Here is a 17,050-nt window from a genome sequence, read left to right as displayed (position 1 = left end):
CAGTATTTTATAGTTGGATTCAGATAAAACACACAAAACACATTCTTTCCATGATTCTTGAAGTCTACCAAATTTATTACTGTTTTTTTTGTTTTATACAATGATGGGTCATTATTTTGTGACATTACAAAAGATAAAATAGTAAGCTCAGTAAAATATTTTCCTGGTGGAACATATGAGGGAATCATTATTGCTGTTGGTAAATCTTTCTTTTGGAGATTCAGAATGCATTCTGGCATACATGAGAAACTGCCAGAAGCAGGTATATAAAGAACATTACCTGTATTTATTATGGTATTTATGAGGCATTCCCTTCTAGTCATACACTAAAGCCTCCTTATGCAGAAGCTATGGTGTTTTGAAAGTAAAACACTTATTCCCTTTACTCATACCCATTTCTACCCTTTTTGCATTCAAAGCAATTTTTAGTTAAGTGCAATCAAGAGAAAAAAATTCAAATTATTACTCATAAGAAATTAAACATTTTAATTGTGAACTTTTGCCTTTACTATACTCCGATGGCATATTATTATCTCTTGTGTGATGCAATTCAGTGTTTAGGAAGCACATTTTAATAATAATATAATGAAGTTAGCTTAAGAAAAATGTTTTCTAGTACTGTGGATAATGACTCAAAATCATATCTTGTAAATTTAAAGATAACCACTAATAAAATTTTCAAATTACTACTAATAGCAGATTAAATTACTTGTAATAAGGGTTTTCACAAAATAATTTTATTTTTCATATATTCTTTAATTTTCCCTTATTAGTCAAACCTGAAACACATTAAATGTCTATCTTGAAGACATTCACACTCATGGTAAGTCCTTCTGAAAGAAAAAAGAAGACCTATTACCTGATTTTTCTAATAATGTTGGAAGATTTTAGCATTTCTCCGTGGTTTTCCTGCTATCCCATGTAATGTTTACCAAAGAACTCACCATGTACAATGAGGACATACTCTGCGCTGCTTTGGCCAATGGTGTTCGTGGCTTCACATCTATATGTGCCGTTGTCCGTCTTGTTCAGGAAAAGAATGTTGAGTTCTCGACCACTCACGACCATTCGATCAGGATCTGGTAACTCTGCACCATCCTTTGTCCACAGAACAGGTTCTGGCCTATTGGATAAAGCATGCATGTAGAAAGAAAAAATAATGTTGAGTGTTCTATGAACAAAAGCAAACAATTTATATAAACACCTCTTTACTTCCGTGTGGTAGTTTTTTAAAAGGAACCAAGAACTAGCTTGTGCTAACTTAGAAGAGTTAGAGGCAAGATAAATACAATTTAATTTTGTTCTACTTATTCGGATATGTGTTAGGAATAAATTTATTGAGTTACTGTAGCTTCCACTTCTGGTGTCCTCCTTAGGTAGGTCCCGAGTCCAGATGCTTTTGTCAATGACTAACATTTCATAATGAACAACTTTCTTTGGACGTTCGTAGACAATTGTTCCTTAAATTTATCTAACATTTTATAACATGGGCCCACCGCTATGGCATGGCGTTTCTTGGAAGAACCCTTCACTCCCTTATTTCTACCACTTTTCCTACTCTCCTAAAGAATTTGCTTAAAAGCATTTCTTTAGTAAAACGGGTTAAGAGGACCAGGGAGACAGGAGAGCACCTGCCATATAATGCTGACAATCCCAATTCCGTGATTGAAAAGTATGGTAGAGAGAGAACAAGTCCTGAAAGTCATCTCTCTACACACTGTTGTGGGAAACACACACACACACACACACACACACACACACACACACACACACACCCCTCATTTGGATACTATAGAGGTATCAGTCTGGAACTACCCAGAAGCTTACTACCTGACCCTGTGCCTGCAGAACCTCAAGAGGAGTTATGGAGGCTGCTGGGGAAGAAGAGTCATCTGCAGGCCTACTCAACTGTGAATACCCTAAATGATGACACAAATCTGTTAAGTAAGATGAGCCCATGTGTGGAGTTGTGGTACAACTGTTATTAGAGTAAAAATTGCTTTTTGATAGTTTTTAAGGCCTAATGTAGAGGAAGGAATCAATGTCATATAGTGTAAATACGGTCATAACCACATGAGGCAGGTTGGTATCATAGGCTTTAGAACAGGGTTCTCTACCTTCCCAATGCTAGGGACCTTTTGTACAGTTCTTCATGTTGTGATGACCCCCACACACAATACAATAATTTTATTGTTACTTCATAACTGTAATTTTGCTATTTTTACAAATCACAATGCAAATATTTGATATGCAGGATATCCGATATACAACACCCAAAGGGATAATGAGCAAAAGGCTGAGAACCCATTCTCTGGAATATAACTAAATACAGTTACTGAGAAAAATTCACCTGTCATAACTTTGGTTTTGAAATATTTATATTTATATGCACAGAGAAATATTACTCTCAGCCTTAATCAGAAAAGATTCTTTCCCGTGAATGATAATGGATGCAGAAACTTCACAAGATGTCCAGAATAAGTGATGGATGAAGGCTCAATCCAAAATAAAACTAAGATAACATTACAAAAGATCGGGCAGAACAAATGGAAGAGACAGAAAATGGAAGAAAAGCTACAAAATGGTATTCTGAACAAGACACAGTCATTGTAATCTCAGACACAAAGCAGCATAGTAGACACCAACATGGGGTCCACACAGGAAATACCCACTTCAGGGAACATGAACGAGATGATCTGGAGTTCCCCAGACCTTGCTGCTGAACTGTTTGCTACTATTAGATTCATGGAGAGACTAGCCATTACATTTAAATGTGCTCCAGATGATGACAGGATGAGGATGCAATGGATAGTTGTACTACATAACCCTGATCAAGTTAAATGTGTCTCAAAACAAAAATGAAAATTATGAATCTGAAATAAGAATATGCAGATATGAAGGAGAGTTAGCAGAGAAGAAAGCGAGGTAAGACACATAAAAGAAAGATCACAGTGGACAGTAGCAATATAGAATAAGCTGTATACTTTTAAGAAATTGTAGAAGGACTAACAATTAATAAATAATAAATACAAACATAAATAAATGAGAACACAGATTTTTTTCCCCAAGATTGAGGCTCCCCAGTTTGTCCTTTTTTCTTCTTCTTCTTCCCCTGGGCATCCTCTTCTTTAGTTGTCCATCTGTGCCCTTTGCAGTAACCCTTGCAATGAAGAGAGAAGTGCTTCTTGGAGACATTCTAGCAAATTAATTGAACCCAGGGAGGGAGTCATGGCGATTCTGCTTCATAGCCTGTAGGTCAGAAGGGCGTTTTACAGTCTGCTCTGTGTACTTGGCCTAAGACATAGTAGCCGTTTCCTGGGATTGAGCCTCCCTACTGTGGGATTTGACACTATCTCCAGCTACAGGGAGTCAGAATTGAAGTGAATAACAGGTTTCATTGTTGATGTCCCTGGAAGGACATAAGGCTGGTAAAGAGAACCCAATTGCCACATATATTTTGGTGACCAGGGTGAATTATTGTAGTGTGTTAAAAGAGAATAGCAAACACTTTGCTTTTTTCCTATCTCTTCGGAAAGAGAAAGCAAAGAAATGGAGACAATTTTATCAGAGTTATACTCATGAGATTTCTGAGAGAACATCTTTACATGAAAATATTGAAGAAACTAAGTATATAAAACAATTGGAGACTATTATTTTTCTCATCCAATGAATTAGAAAATTTTATTAATATCTCTACGAAAATAAGAACAAATACTAATAAATATCTACTGCCTGCATATATACTACTTATGCTACCTGCCATTAGAATTTAATAAATTGAATTTTGGAACTCTCTATATGACCTTATATGTGCATATTATTAGCATCCTTGGAAATGGTAAAATAGGTCACATAAAACAAATACTTTTGTCAGAACTAAAGGAGAATTTTTCATTTTTCACAAAGCCTTATAAAATGTTTTTATTCTTATAAATAAATCCAATAATAAAAATAACATGGATAATTTTTATTTGAAGACACCAGTCTTTTCAATTTTTCTCAAAGGATGCATTTATAATAGCAAGACAATGTTTTCTTGATGTATAAATTGATATTGATAAACACAGAGATACAACTGTGCATACACCCGAAACTAACACCCCAAATATAAATGGTGATAATGTTCTTCTAATTGGCTAACATGTTTTCAATTTCCTCTTAAGCACATGGTTCTATAAATGCACAATTAAATTTAGATATGAATTTTAAAATTATATAGAAACATAAAAATCTAAATAATTGTTGAAATTTAAGTGCTCAGTCTATGTTTAACATTTTTAAAATAAATTTATTTTTCCTAAACAAAACACGTCTCTTCTAGAAAATAAATGAATAATAAAACAGCAAAAGAAGAACAAAGAAAAGAATAACAAAATAAAGCAGCCTCTGCATATTTGGTGACAGGATGAGTCTGTGACTGAAGTCAGTATTCCATTAAAATAAATGCTTTAGACATCCATGTTCCTTCTCTGGGAGATAAGTCTTCAAAGTGGTAAAGATGTTCATATAATTGGTTACCATTTTAATGAAATGGATCTCAGAGTTTGTATACAGATACAAATAACTTACACTTGCCCCTAAGTAATTTTGAATCATTCATCTTAACATTGAGTGGTTTAGTATGACTTGGATACAGTTTGTGTTTCATCTTAAAACAGAGGATCCCTAGCCTTTTCTAGTTGGAACCTTCATATGATGGAGTTTTTTGTTACAGATCAATAACAATATTCCCTCTGTTTGGGCATCCAAAGAAGATCATTTTAAAAGAAGTTCCAGTTTAAAGTTTTTATGCAATGAGGATAGAAACGAGGAGGAGGTAGACATTAGAAGTAACAGGAGAGAGGAGAGCAGCAGAACTGAGATATGGATCAACCAGCTCTACAGTGAGAACGTTAACATAGTCACTACAGAATATCAAGCTTTTCATTACAAGATTATTAGAAGTTTGAGACTACCAGTATTAGCTAAAATTTCATTTTACTTTTGTCTATCAAATCTATAAACTTATACATAAGAATTTAAAGGGGTATACCTAAGGCATTTTCTAACAGGTTCTTCAAAGAGAGTAGGTTGTATAAATAAGAATAGAAACCAAAGATCTTCATGGAATATTTTTTATATTTTAAGGATTTAGTGCAAGATATAACAATCTGCCAGAAATTTTTTAAAAGTTAGCACACAGTTTTCTTTAGGAAAGCATTTCTTTTGAGATTATGATTTAACTACAACATTTCTTCTTCCAACCCCTTCTATACATCCTTCTCTATTCTTCAAATTTATGACCTTTTTTTCCGAGTAATCATTATTGAGTGTACATATGTATGTATAAATGTATGTATGTATGTATGTATGTATGTATGTATCTATCTATCTATCTATCTATCTATCTACCTACCTACCTACCTAGATAGATATTCCTCTATAAGCTGTTCAGTCTGTTTAATGTTTCAGGTAAATATATTTTCAGGGATCATGGTTGACATTGAACAACTGTTATGTTCTACCCTAGGGGAAGACAGTCTCTGCCACTCCCAGCTTTTCTTAGTTGCTTGTAATTATTTTGTTGCAATGAGACCTTGGGGGATTTTCCATGTTCTCTGTGTAGGTTGGCATGTCCACTGACTGCATCATCCTTGATCAAGTCACATTTTGGCAGTTGTCATGGTGAGGAATTATGAATGTAGTGTGTCAACTGTAGACATATCTGTATAGATTTCCAGTGCCATTCCCACATTGTCATTTATAAAGTAATGTTGTTATAACTAACTTTGACTGCCAATTTATTTGGTATGTTGATATTGATTAGAACTCCTATTGGTTTTCTAACTTCTCAGTTCAGTCTCTTTTTGGGTTACTGTTCCAGGAAGTTTGAGTACTAGCAATTCTTCTAATCCTTTCAATTCTATGTGAAGTTATTCCTGGTCTACTCTGCCTGGACTGTGGCCAGGAACCTTCTCTCGGACTTCATGATGATTTGTCTCTGTTTTAGACAAAGGTTTTGCAAGAAGAGTAAAGAATCAATAAGCAATTTAGTTACCCAATAGTGAGTTCCATGATTTAGACTGTCCAACAAAAGCTTTCTCCTGCTGTTTATATAATTGGGCAGGAATAAAAGAACATCCAAAAGTTGGAACACTACCCAGATTGAGCATCTCCACAAATACTTACATCCTTCACTAGGTTCAATAATTTTTCCATCACAGTAGTATATAAGTTGCAATGTAACCCTAAAATACTTATGAAATTTTGTAAATGTATTCAGTGTAATAAAATTCAAATAGGTATCATGTTCTGACTCAAAAGAAAGAAGGAAGGAATTTATGATTATTTATGTTCAGTGTTTCCTGGAAGACAAAGCAGAACTTCAATATTGTTCTGCTCAGTGTATCTTGTAATCATGTGAAATGCCCAATGGCTTCATTTCAGTTGAAACATCCCATACTTAGTCACCAGATTTGATTGAACTTTTAATTATCAAAGAGATTTTTAAAAACAGAATTCTTCTATATTATCTGTAATATTTCCACAGGATATTGAAAGAGCTAGCATGATTTTCATAAACATTTGTTTTCATTTTATGAATTAAGCAAAGCCTTTTAGATTCTGAAATTATCTTGTATAGTTGTGAGAAAATCTCTTTACTTATGCTGTCAAGTTTTAGGAAAAATAATGAATATGAAAAGCAAATGAATTGTAAATCAGTTTAAAATTTGTAAGTGTAGAAAAATGTAATTTTATTGTGTTCAAAAGAGACGGATCCTTAGTAGACTATTACCTATACATTTTCCCACTTCCACAGACTGAGACTGCTTCTTAATCTAAAGTTCAACTTTGAATTGATATTGAAAGGGGAGAAAGGGGCAAGAGGGAAAGGGGGGAGGGACAGGACACAAAAAGAAGATAAATAATAAAAGAAGAAGTTGCCTTGTATTTAATAACTTTTAAAGCAAATGGGTAAAGAGATGAATTTTTAAAAAGAACAAAAATGCTCTTTTTATCCTGAAACTGATTCAAAGAACTATTTTGTTATTTTTCTTTACTGGGAGTTAAAAATGTTGTGAAGTAGGAAAAAATCAAAAAATGATTTCGCCAAGACTATTTCTCACACCAATCATCTTAATGAAAAACATAGACAGTTGTTTGTTACAAATAGTCAAAGGATATGTTCCTCATACAATTAGTAGTAATAGTCTACATATATTCAAATTATTGTGAAAATATTGTTCTGTACATTTGGAGTAAAAAAAGATCAAGCTTCATTATTTTCAGATGCAATCGCTGTGTTATTTAATGGTAAAAGAATGTTTTCCATGGGTCATTTTTAAAAATTTATTTTGTATATATATTTAAGTTTGTAGGTGTATATGTTTACAGTTTGTATGCACACATGTGCAAACATTTGTGAGAACCTAGGATTATCTTCAGATGCCTTCTCTCTGGAGCTGGATAATTTTTAAAAGGTTAAATGATTATTGTTACTGATGTTATTTCTGTTGCTGTAGTTTATGATGATGGTATGGTAGAATTGCTGTTACATATACATGCTTAATCTAATCTCTTGGAAACTTCTAATGAAGGAAAAACAATTACCAATGCCTTATTTAAATTTAATATTTCTTTTCTTTGATAAGCATACTATTAATATCTAATTTAAAAAGTTCAACAAATTTTGAGTACTCCTCCTTTCATGCAACAATGTAATTATCTATGTGTTTATATTAAGCATAAAATCTCTATGACATGTTCATCAATGATCATTCTTAAATAAGAAGTTTTCTTGTTTATAAAAATCATAAAATCCTGAAGTTTTCCTCTGGAATATTTCCAAATTTTATTTTATGAATCAGAATTTGTAAATTTCAATTTCTCATACTATGTCAGCTTCTCAAACTGTAGAGAATGTGAGGAAAACTTGATACCAGAGACGATACTCCAAGCATTGAAATCGACCCTGAGTTCAAAAACCATTCAGTTAACAGTTAGGTTGAAATGATAGGGTTATTTCCCTAAGAGTTAGGTCCATTGTTTCTACTAATATAAAAAAGAACTAATTAAATTTATCTATCTTCCTTTATGTTAATCATTGACCATTATAAAACTTATTTTCCTCCATGACTTACTTCTTGTCTAATATTAAAACAGATGGTCTTGAAGTAATAATTAGGCATAACTCAATTGTATTGTAGCTGGGATAAATGCTTTATGTATACTGAAGATAACTGAATCTGGAACTTAAACTTTGAAAGCATATTTTAATAATTTCAATGAAATTTTCTTAAAGGATTATACTTTTTCTGCATTATTAAATAGAATATTCTTAGTGGCACACTTTTTTCCCTAGAGCTAAAATGTTGGAATATTTTTATAATTCATTAAAAAGGCTAAAATTTAACATGTTCATTCCCAGGGTGGCCTAACAGGATGATTGATTGTAGATATCTTGTTTAATACATTGATCTTCAAATTATTTAAGTTATCTTCTACATTAAAAAGCACTGTATAACACATGTCCCCAGGAAAACTAGCTTTACCTCAGACTTTACATTTTCACTACATATTCTCCCCATACCTCCCATATTTACAATATCTTTCCTTTCCTATTGTTTTCTGATTTTGGTTTTATAAAGAAGGATCAAATAACTTGGTTTGATGATGTAATAATGAGTCTAAAAAGACAAATTGAAATGCATTTCTAACATACAGCAGTGTCTTTGTATCATCAGGCACCTCTGTTCCTTCTCTGAAAACCAGCTCATATTCTTTCCCTCTACCTTCTTTGAGATCATGCCATTCTTCTGCCTTTGCTCGCACTTTGCCGTGGTGATATATTCTGCTGACCATAAACAAGGTCATTGCTATTCTAGTCCCCTACTTTTAAAAAATTCTATCCTCCTCTTTTTTTATTTCTCTTGTCCCACAAGCATCTCAGATATCTCTACCACTCTGAATTCTGAAGAGTTGGATGACTAGGCACTCCTCAATCACTTCCTTTTATATTAGAAATGTTTGTAAACGTTCATATATCTGAGACTTGGAAGATTATTGTTTATTTGTTTTCTAAACTTTAAATATTCAAATGCCCACCTTTAGAATTGAAGTTCTGTGTGGTATATAAAAGAAAAAAATCTAGATTCATGCCAGAAATTTTGTTGTATATGTTTTCATTATGTATAGTCCTTTCTGGAATACAAAACTTGAGTGTTTTTCTAGAATAAAAAGATTGCTTCACATCACTGACTACAATGCCTAATCTCTATAGAATTAATTATTTTTTCATATCTTGTTCCCTCCATATATTTATGGGAATTTGATATTCAAAATATTGAACCAGTAGTGAAAAACAAACTCCTTTGTAAATTATACTGGTGAACACTAAACTATTACAGAAAAAAATACTATTGCCTAGAACTTTTTAAAGAACAAATGAGCACATTCCTTAAGGAGAAGTTGTAATGACTCCTGTTTTCTTTAATGTTCTAGTAATCGTAAGAATAAAAGTAATTTTTGTTCCTGATATCTTCCTAAAATTATCATATTAATGATTTTGTTACTACAGAAGTACACATAAAATTTCTATAAAAATGCTAACATAAAGATTAAAAATTGTGCTTTCTACAGTTACTATATTCATACATGACAGATATTTTACATACCGTGAACTGACAGGTATACTTCCTGAAAGTCTTACCCATGAATATGATGGTACCTTTGCAGTGTCTTAAAGATTGAGACACTCTGAGTTGGGTTTTCACCCAAGCATTTACATAATCTCTCAAAATAATAGGCTTTTCTGCAAGAAACCTGGCTTTCTGGAAAATGCTCAAGAAGTGCATATTCTCTGTGGTTCTATAACCATGGTTCTGCAGACTCTGAAGGGACTTTCACAAGACATTGGGACATTTAATTGAAAATGATTGAGTGCCCAGCACACCACAGATGCTCACCCTAAATAACAGCCGTGGAGATTACCCAGAGTCAGCTCCGTGTTTTACAAACAAAACCAAAATATTCAGTCTCATTTCCAAGATAACCACTTGTGTGCTTCCAGAGAGTGAATGTGTGATTAAATTTTAAAACCATGAGATGGGAGCAAAGGACCATATGGGTTTCAGCAAAGGGACGACAGAATGTGGCTATATCTTTATTATGGAAATTAGGGACTAATTTCCTAGTATTATACCTTTCAAAGTACCTTATGAATAAAGTGACTGTATTGGATTTTTAATTTGAGTAAATTTTGATAATTTAATAATATTCTAGATTTTAAATCAAAGGAAAATATAAAAAATCACATGACTTTTCTTATTCAAAAATTTTCCTACAATAATTTCTAAATGATAGATCCATTCTTTTTTATCTTCCATTACTTGAGAGATACATTATATGTAATATTTAATAAGAAATATAGTCTCATGATTAATGTATTCTTGAAAATTCCATCTTATTTTCTCTAGGCTCTTTGACATCCCATTTTTTTTATATTTTATTGGCAATAGCAGTTATTTCTATGTACAAACTCATATATATATATATATATACATATATACATAATTATCTCTATATCTCTATATCTATGTAGCTATACATAACCATGTCTATCATTTACCTATATTTACATATTCAGATATCAGATATATTTACCACATATCTGATATCTAAATATAATATCAGATATCTGAGAAAATTGAGTTTACATTACTGGTTTATATCTACTTGAATACTTGGGCTGATAGTTTATGAATGTTCTCTACCTCTTGCCAAGCTCATTAAAATCTTGGGAAAATGTTCTGTCAGAGATCTGAGAACATGAAGTGAACAATACAAGACAGCCCTCACTGTTGTTACTGTAGATGACAATCTCTATTCTACTACTAACTAGAGTTGGTCATTATCACCTCTAGGAGACAAATGCTTTCGATCTGTTTCCACAAGGTATTGTTTGATTTGCCCAAGACAACTAAGAATAAGCAAGTTTCTGGATAGGTGTCTTAGCTGTTGAGGGCATGTACTGCTGCTGCTGCAGAGGACAGAAGTTTAACTCCTAGCACCTACATCCAGCAGCTCACAGTTACCTGCAACTCCAGATCCAGGGAGATCCAAAACCTCTGGACTCCATTGTACTAGCATTCAAGTTCACATACACACACGATACATACCATAGAAATATTTTTAAATTAATTACTTCAAAAACAAATGAGAAAATTTAGAAATTACCAAGAAAACAACTTTGTACATTTCAGAGACACTGGATTTTCAACAGCCTGTTGGAGCTGCCTTTATGTCAGTTTGGGATGTCTAAAAATATAGGGAGTGGTTTTTGTTTGTTTGTTTTGATTTTAAGCATTTGCTTACTGTTCAAGATTTATTGTTAACTGATAAATCTTTGTTCCATCCTAGTAATAGTTACTCTAAGGTAAACCTACTCCACATTTGTAGAACCAGGATTAATTTTTTTTCCTCTTTACAGTTCTTTCAAGTTGACTAAAATATTTTCACCATAATTGGTTAGTTATTTGTGAAGGAGCCATTTCAATGGGTTCAAATTTGCCAGTCATCAATTTCTCATTATTTTACATTTTTCTTTAAGAGAGCCTCTTGCCTCTGCATTCTCTTATATGAATATTATTTAATATTTGTCATCATTATTATTATAACCTGAATAATATGTGTCCCTTAACAGTTTTTTTGTGACTTTAGTTTCTATTTGGTTTTATTTGTCTTCTAGATGCTTTTCAAAATTCATGAACTAATGTCCTAGAATGTGTTTATTCTGATCAAAATCTTGTATTTCAGACACTTGGAAGAATCTATGATCATAATTCATTGTCTCGACTTACTAAGCATCTTATTAATAATTCAGACTTCTGAGTAAAACTCTTGAGGTACTTTGGATTTAATTTCTTTACCAAATGACATATAATAGTCCTTATGGTTATTATTTATTAAGACATTACTTGTTGGGAGACCTTACTGATATATTGCCTTCAATCATTGCTTAATTGGTCTATTCGATAGCCGTTACATAATTTTAGAGAAAAAAATACTCAAGAGTAAGAGAGAAACTTTTCTTTTACATGATGACAGGCTGTATTGCCCCGTTGTTTGGCCAAATGACTCAATCAAATACTGTTGTGAGCAATGGATAATGCTCACCCTGTGGAAGGGCAGCGGCATATAGGAAGTTTCTGTAGTTTTTGCTCAATTTATCTGTAAATCTAAACTTGTTCTAAAATCAAAGTTTATGAACTTAGAAAAGCAAACTAATCTGAGTGGCTAAGAATCTAATTAATGACATCTAATGCTGTGAATATTCATAGATAATATAATTTGGGTCCAAGCCTTAGCTTCTACTTCTACACAACCATGGTGACTATACCCCAGAGTACTGTACCACAGACATCCGACTTGAACATTAATACTGACATGGTGGTTAACTAGAGGAATTTCTGATTAGCAGGAGGAATACAAATATTGGTTAATAACATCTCACGCATTAAACAGTGTGATTTGAAATTGCTGGGACAATAGACTCATACTGTTACATCAATATCAAATCGTCTCTATTTTGGTGAACAATATTTCACTCTGGATGATAACTTGCCTTCATTAACTCCTGGTTTATTTTGCAGTTTAGTTTCACTAATTGCATTGCATACAATTGGCAAATGACTTGTGATTTGTGTTTTGTAAGAGAAGCCCACATTTTAGTCTAAAGAAACTGACTGATATAAAACTGTTTTGCCTTAATTTTGTGTCTTTTGAAGAAATAATTCTATTCTGTACATGAGGGAATGCATTTGTATGTACATATCAGATTCCTTCCCTAATTTTTGATCATAACCAAAATGTATATAAAATTGTTCCTTTTCAGTACCTCACTAGGTGCTCGGTGGCATAAGATCTATCTTTCTAAAGATTAAGGTCTTTCTTCTAACACAGAATAGGATGTTCATCTCTGCAATTATACATGCTAGATTTCTGCCAAGAACAAAAGAAAAATTATAATTACTAGATGGTAAAATAGTAACTACAATAAAAACATTGTGTTGTGTATAGAGGAAAATTCATCACTTCCTGTAATTATTTTCTTCTTACAGAATAAATGCCAAATGCACACTTATTCCACTGGAAAATGTACCACTGCTTTCTCTTTCCTTAAAGTAAATTCACAATGTGCTAAGCTTTGGTTAAAATGAATGCTGATTCACTTGTCACAGCTTGTAGGGGCCACCCCGCATCTTCTAAGGTCACGACTTTAATGTAATGTAAAGGGTATGTTCTTCTTCCACTTTTATAAATGGAGAATGTGTTGCCTAAAAGCTGTCTGGGAATTCAGCCAAAGGCAGAAGAGGGTTGCAAAAACTCTGGGGACTGGAAAGAAAAGTGGCTGGCATTAGCTTGGGCCTCACTTTAGACAAAAATTAAAACAATAGACATGTACAGTAATCTCTCTTTTAAGGAAAGAATAGAATGCCTCTATAGCAATGTCAAGTGGAACAATTTGGTACTGGCCCAAGTTATGCAGCTGTTCTACAAGAAAATGGCAAAAGGCTCCTGTCCAAAGCAGGCAAATAAGGCATGATTGTTCATAAACAGTCACTGGGGCCCTCACATTTAGAAGAAGGAAAACAACATTAGCATTCTGGAGGGCAGGTTGCAAACATGAATCTCACTGCAACTTGAGCCTTGCTACAGTTTCATGATTTATAACACAGATAGTAGTGTGATTTAAACAGAAACAGTGCACCTAATAATGATGAATTGCTCATTCTTTAAGACGTCATATGTTGCTCAAATATGCATTTTAAAGGAACAATAAAAATTTGGACATGATTTAAGGGTGCTGTTCAGGTCACCTATAAGATGAAAATATATTTATTATCTGTTTTATGTTTTTGATCCCCACTTGATCACTAGAAGCGAAACAGGTAAAAAGGAAAGATAATAGAAATTTACTGTTCTGGGTAAGAATTGAATGCTATGCCAATAGTGTTGCCTCTCAATAATGCCAAAATAACAAAGTGGGGAATCAGGTGCAATAGTTGCAAAGTAATGGAGTGGAACTTTGGCGGTGATTACCAGAATAAATGACACAATTTCAACCTGCCCAGTGGGTCCATGTGATACCACACTCCTTATTTAGGCTTCCACATTTTAAAATCTGTCTTAAAATGTAGGCATTATCCTTATCATTATGCTTTAATTTATTCCTTATTTTGCAATTGTTTTAAAATGTTTTTATCGTCTCTTTTCTAATTTGTATGTATCATCTTCTGAAGTGATTGATCGTTCCACTAGTGATTCTCTTCTTTGTCCAGTGATGAACTTCTTGATTAATCCTCTTTAATTTGTTATCCTTCTATGTGCTTTAGTAAGACCATTTTCTTTTTGAATATGAAGATTTCCTTCTGGGAAAAATCAAGTGGTTTGTTTTCAGTCTTCCCTGGTTTTGTGCTCTGTCTGCCTCAAGTGACACACTTGGGGACATAATATGAGCTAAAGAGATCTACTTTAGTTCAGTTCACTTAAAAAAGTTAACACTTTCATTTATTGGAGATGATACTCTGAAAATGGGGAGGAGTGGGTAGATTTTGAACTGATTTAGAAAGAAGAAAGAAAGAAGCATTCTAAACCAAAGAACAAATCAAGAAAGTTGACTCTAATTGTACTGCTAATGTCCTGGGAGCTTATAGAACAAAACAAATAAGAAACACTGGTGATAGAGCTATAATATAGGACAATAAATCAAAACACGTTATTAAGAAAATGATAACATTAATTCAGTATAACATGGAGACCCATAAGGATAAATGCAAAATATGACTGTTTTAGACCATTATTAATCTATGAATTAATATTCAAAAACACTACATGATTTGTAATATTTAAAAATATATGGGCATAAATTCTTGCTGCAAATGTCATTAAAATAGGATATTAGAAAATTTTAACTAGAGAAGCAAATCTGAGTGGGATGACTATTGTTCCACTCTCCAGAGCCTGGGTCATTCCTCTCTTGTCAAAACTAGGGTTTCAGCTCCAGTTATGAAATCACCATGAACTTGAATTTACACAGAAGTGGAAATTTAGATTCAGCAGCTGAACTAACAGATAGGAGGTGAAAGACTCTAAGCTTTGGACTGAAACAAAGGGTGAGTAGGGCCTGCCTCACCAATCTTAATCCTACGTGAATAAGACAAAAATTAGTTCTCATTTCTGAGATTAAATTTTCTTTCCTGCATCAAAAATAAATGTTCTAATTTTCTTTTTCTGTTTGCAAGGTGCCATTCATCGACATCCTCAGGGAACAATTGTGAAAATCTTCTGAGAAAGATCGAATATTGCATTTGTTAAACTTCCCAAAATTTTGTGTTATTCTGTAAAATAAGAGATGATTGTACTTTGGAGTCATCTTTAGTGCAAGCATGGATATTACAACATTCAAGTTTATTTCTACATAACTGAATCCCAGACTTCTATTGAGCTTTACTTGCTGAATTATTCCTAAATGAAATGACGTATATTCTTTACAGTAACAATATCATTGCTTTCCAAATTCATTATTCCTCTTAGAAAAGTATCTCTACCAGTAGAAGGGAGTGATGGTATGGTTCAGGAAATCCAATGGACTACTGTATTCCATTTGAGCAAATTTGCCTTTATCGCTAAGCATTTCAGACATCATTTTGCCTGTCATCCGGTCATTTGATTGTGTACTCTGTATTTGTATTCTATATTCACACACATTCATTTTAGAGAAATCTGAGGAAGAAAGGAGTAAATACCAAAGAGCCTGTTCTATTGTTTGACAAGAACAGGTTAGAATGAAGATGTCTACAATTACACCCTTTCATCAAATACTGATTGAAGAAAGAGAGAAAAGTTTACCAGTCACTAAATCACTTACAGTGGTTTTCCTTTAGATTCGCAAGTCAAAGTTAATGCTTGTCCTTCCTGTGGAAAAGGAGTGGATGGTATGATCTTAACTGATGGTGTATCTAGAACAAAGAGAAGAGAAAAATCATTAATAACATATAAGGATACACTTTATTGATGGAGGTGGCTCTTGTATTTATCTGTTGCTTTCATTGGTTAATTAATAAAGAAAACTGCTTGGCCCTAATAGGACAGAAAATTAGGTAGGCAGAGTAGACAAAACAGAATTCTGGGAGAAAGAAGCCGAGCCACTGAGTCGCCATGATTCTCCCACTCCAGAAAGACGCAGGTTAAGATCTTCCCTGGCAAGCCACCGCGTGGGCTACACAGATTATTAAAAATTATATGTAAGAGCTAGTCAATAAGAGGCTGGAACTAATGGGCCAAGCAGTGTTTAAATGAATACAGATTCTGTGTTATTATTTTGGGTATACAGCTAGTCGGGTAGCAGGACACAACCCGCCGCTCCGTTCAACACTTTATAATTGTATCACGCGTGCTCAGCATCTCTTATGCTTCTTATAAATATATAAAAATCTAAATATTATGTATATTTACACACACAGAGACACACATATATGAGACTGAAACTTTCCCATCTGTGCAATTTAACAAAAATATTTGAATATCTTAGGAGACTCTCTGAAAACTGAATTTAAATGTGACATTGCAAAAAGTGGTTCAGATGAATATCAAGTATTTCATGAAATTGTTTCTTCAACTATTTATAGATTGCTATGGATACTATTTTTGTGGACTGAATGCATTTATGTGCATTTGAATAACAACACTTTCATTGTCACAGGGCTACCAGGGACTCACAATAAGGAACCCTCAATGAACTCAAGATAAACTGCAGTCTCAGAAGCATTATGCAGGATCCCTTTGAAGAGACAGCCCTGCAGCTCTGAGCACACGCTGCTTTCTTTAAAGCAGAGTGGACAAAGCACATCAAATAGCTATTTATAATAGTCCTGAAAGGTAGCATTTGGCTTCATATGGCAATGAAATAATTGTTAAAATATAGTAATTGTTTCTGTTTAATAAAATCAAACTCTTATGAAAATAAATTCAAGAAAACTCTAGGACACTTAGGTATATAAATCACATGACA

The 17,050-nt window shown here is 33.2% G+C and overlaps 1 protein-coding gene across 3 annotated transcripts in view; it reads right to left on the bottom strand.

Moving 5' to 3' along the window:
* Cadm2 (cell adhesion molecule 2) overlaps positions 1–17,050 on the bottom strand; it is a 923,258-nt gene that overhangs the window by 84,449 nt on the left and 821,759 nt on the right. For all 3 annotated transcript variants that reach the window (XM_041678464.1, XM_041678466.1, XM_041678465.1), the window contains 2 exons: positions 15,908–15,998; positions 945–1,123 (listed from right to left, as the gene is read on the bottom strand). In XM_041678464.1, the coding sequence (XP_041534398.1) occupies positions 945–1,123; positions 15,908–15,998 (270 nt within the window). The remainder of the gene's footprint in view (positions 1–944; positions 1,124–15,907; positions 15,999–17,050) is intronic.

This window comes from Microtus oregoni, unplaced genomic scaffold (genome assembly GCF_018167655.1).
Source record: "Microtus oregoni isolate MIOR12 unplaced genomic scaffold, Mior012 000030F_ref0000283, whole genome shotgun sequence".
In the NCBI taxonomy this organism is placed as follows: domain Eukaryota; kingdom Metazoa; phylum Chordata; class Mammalia; order Rodentia; family Cricetidae; genus Microtus; species Microtus oregoni.
Note: the sequence above shows the minus strand (reverse complement) of the source record. Positions and strands in the feature narration are given on the sequence as shown.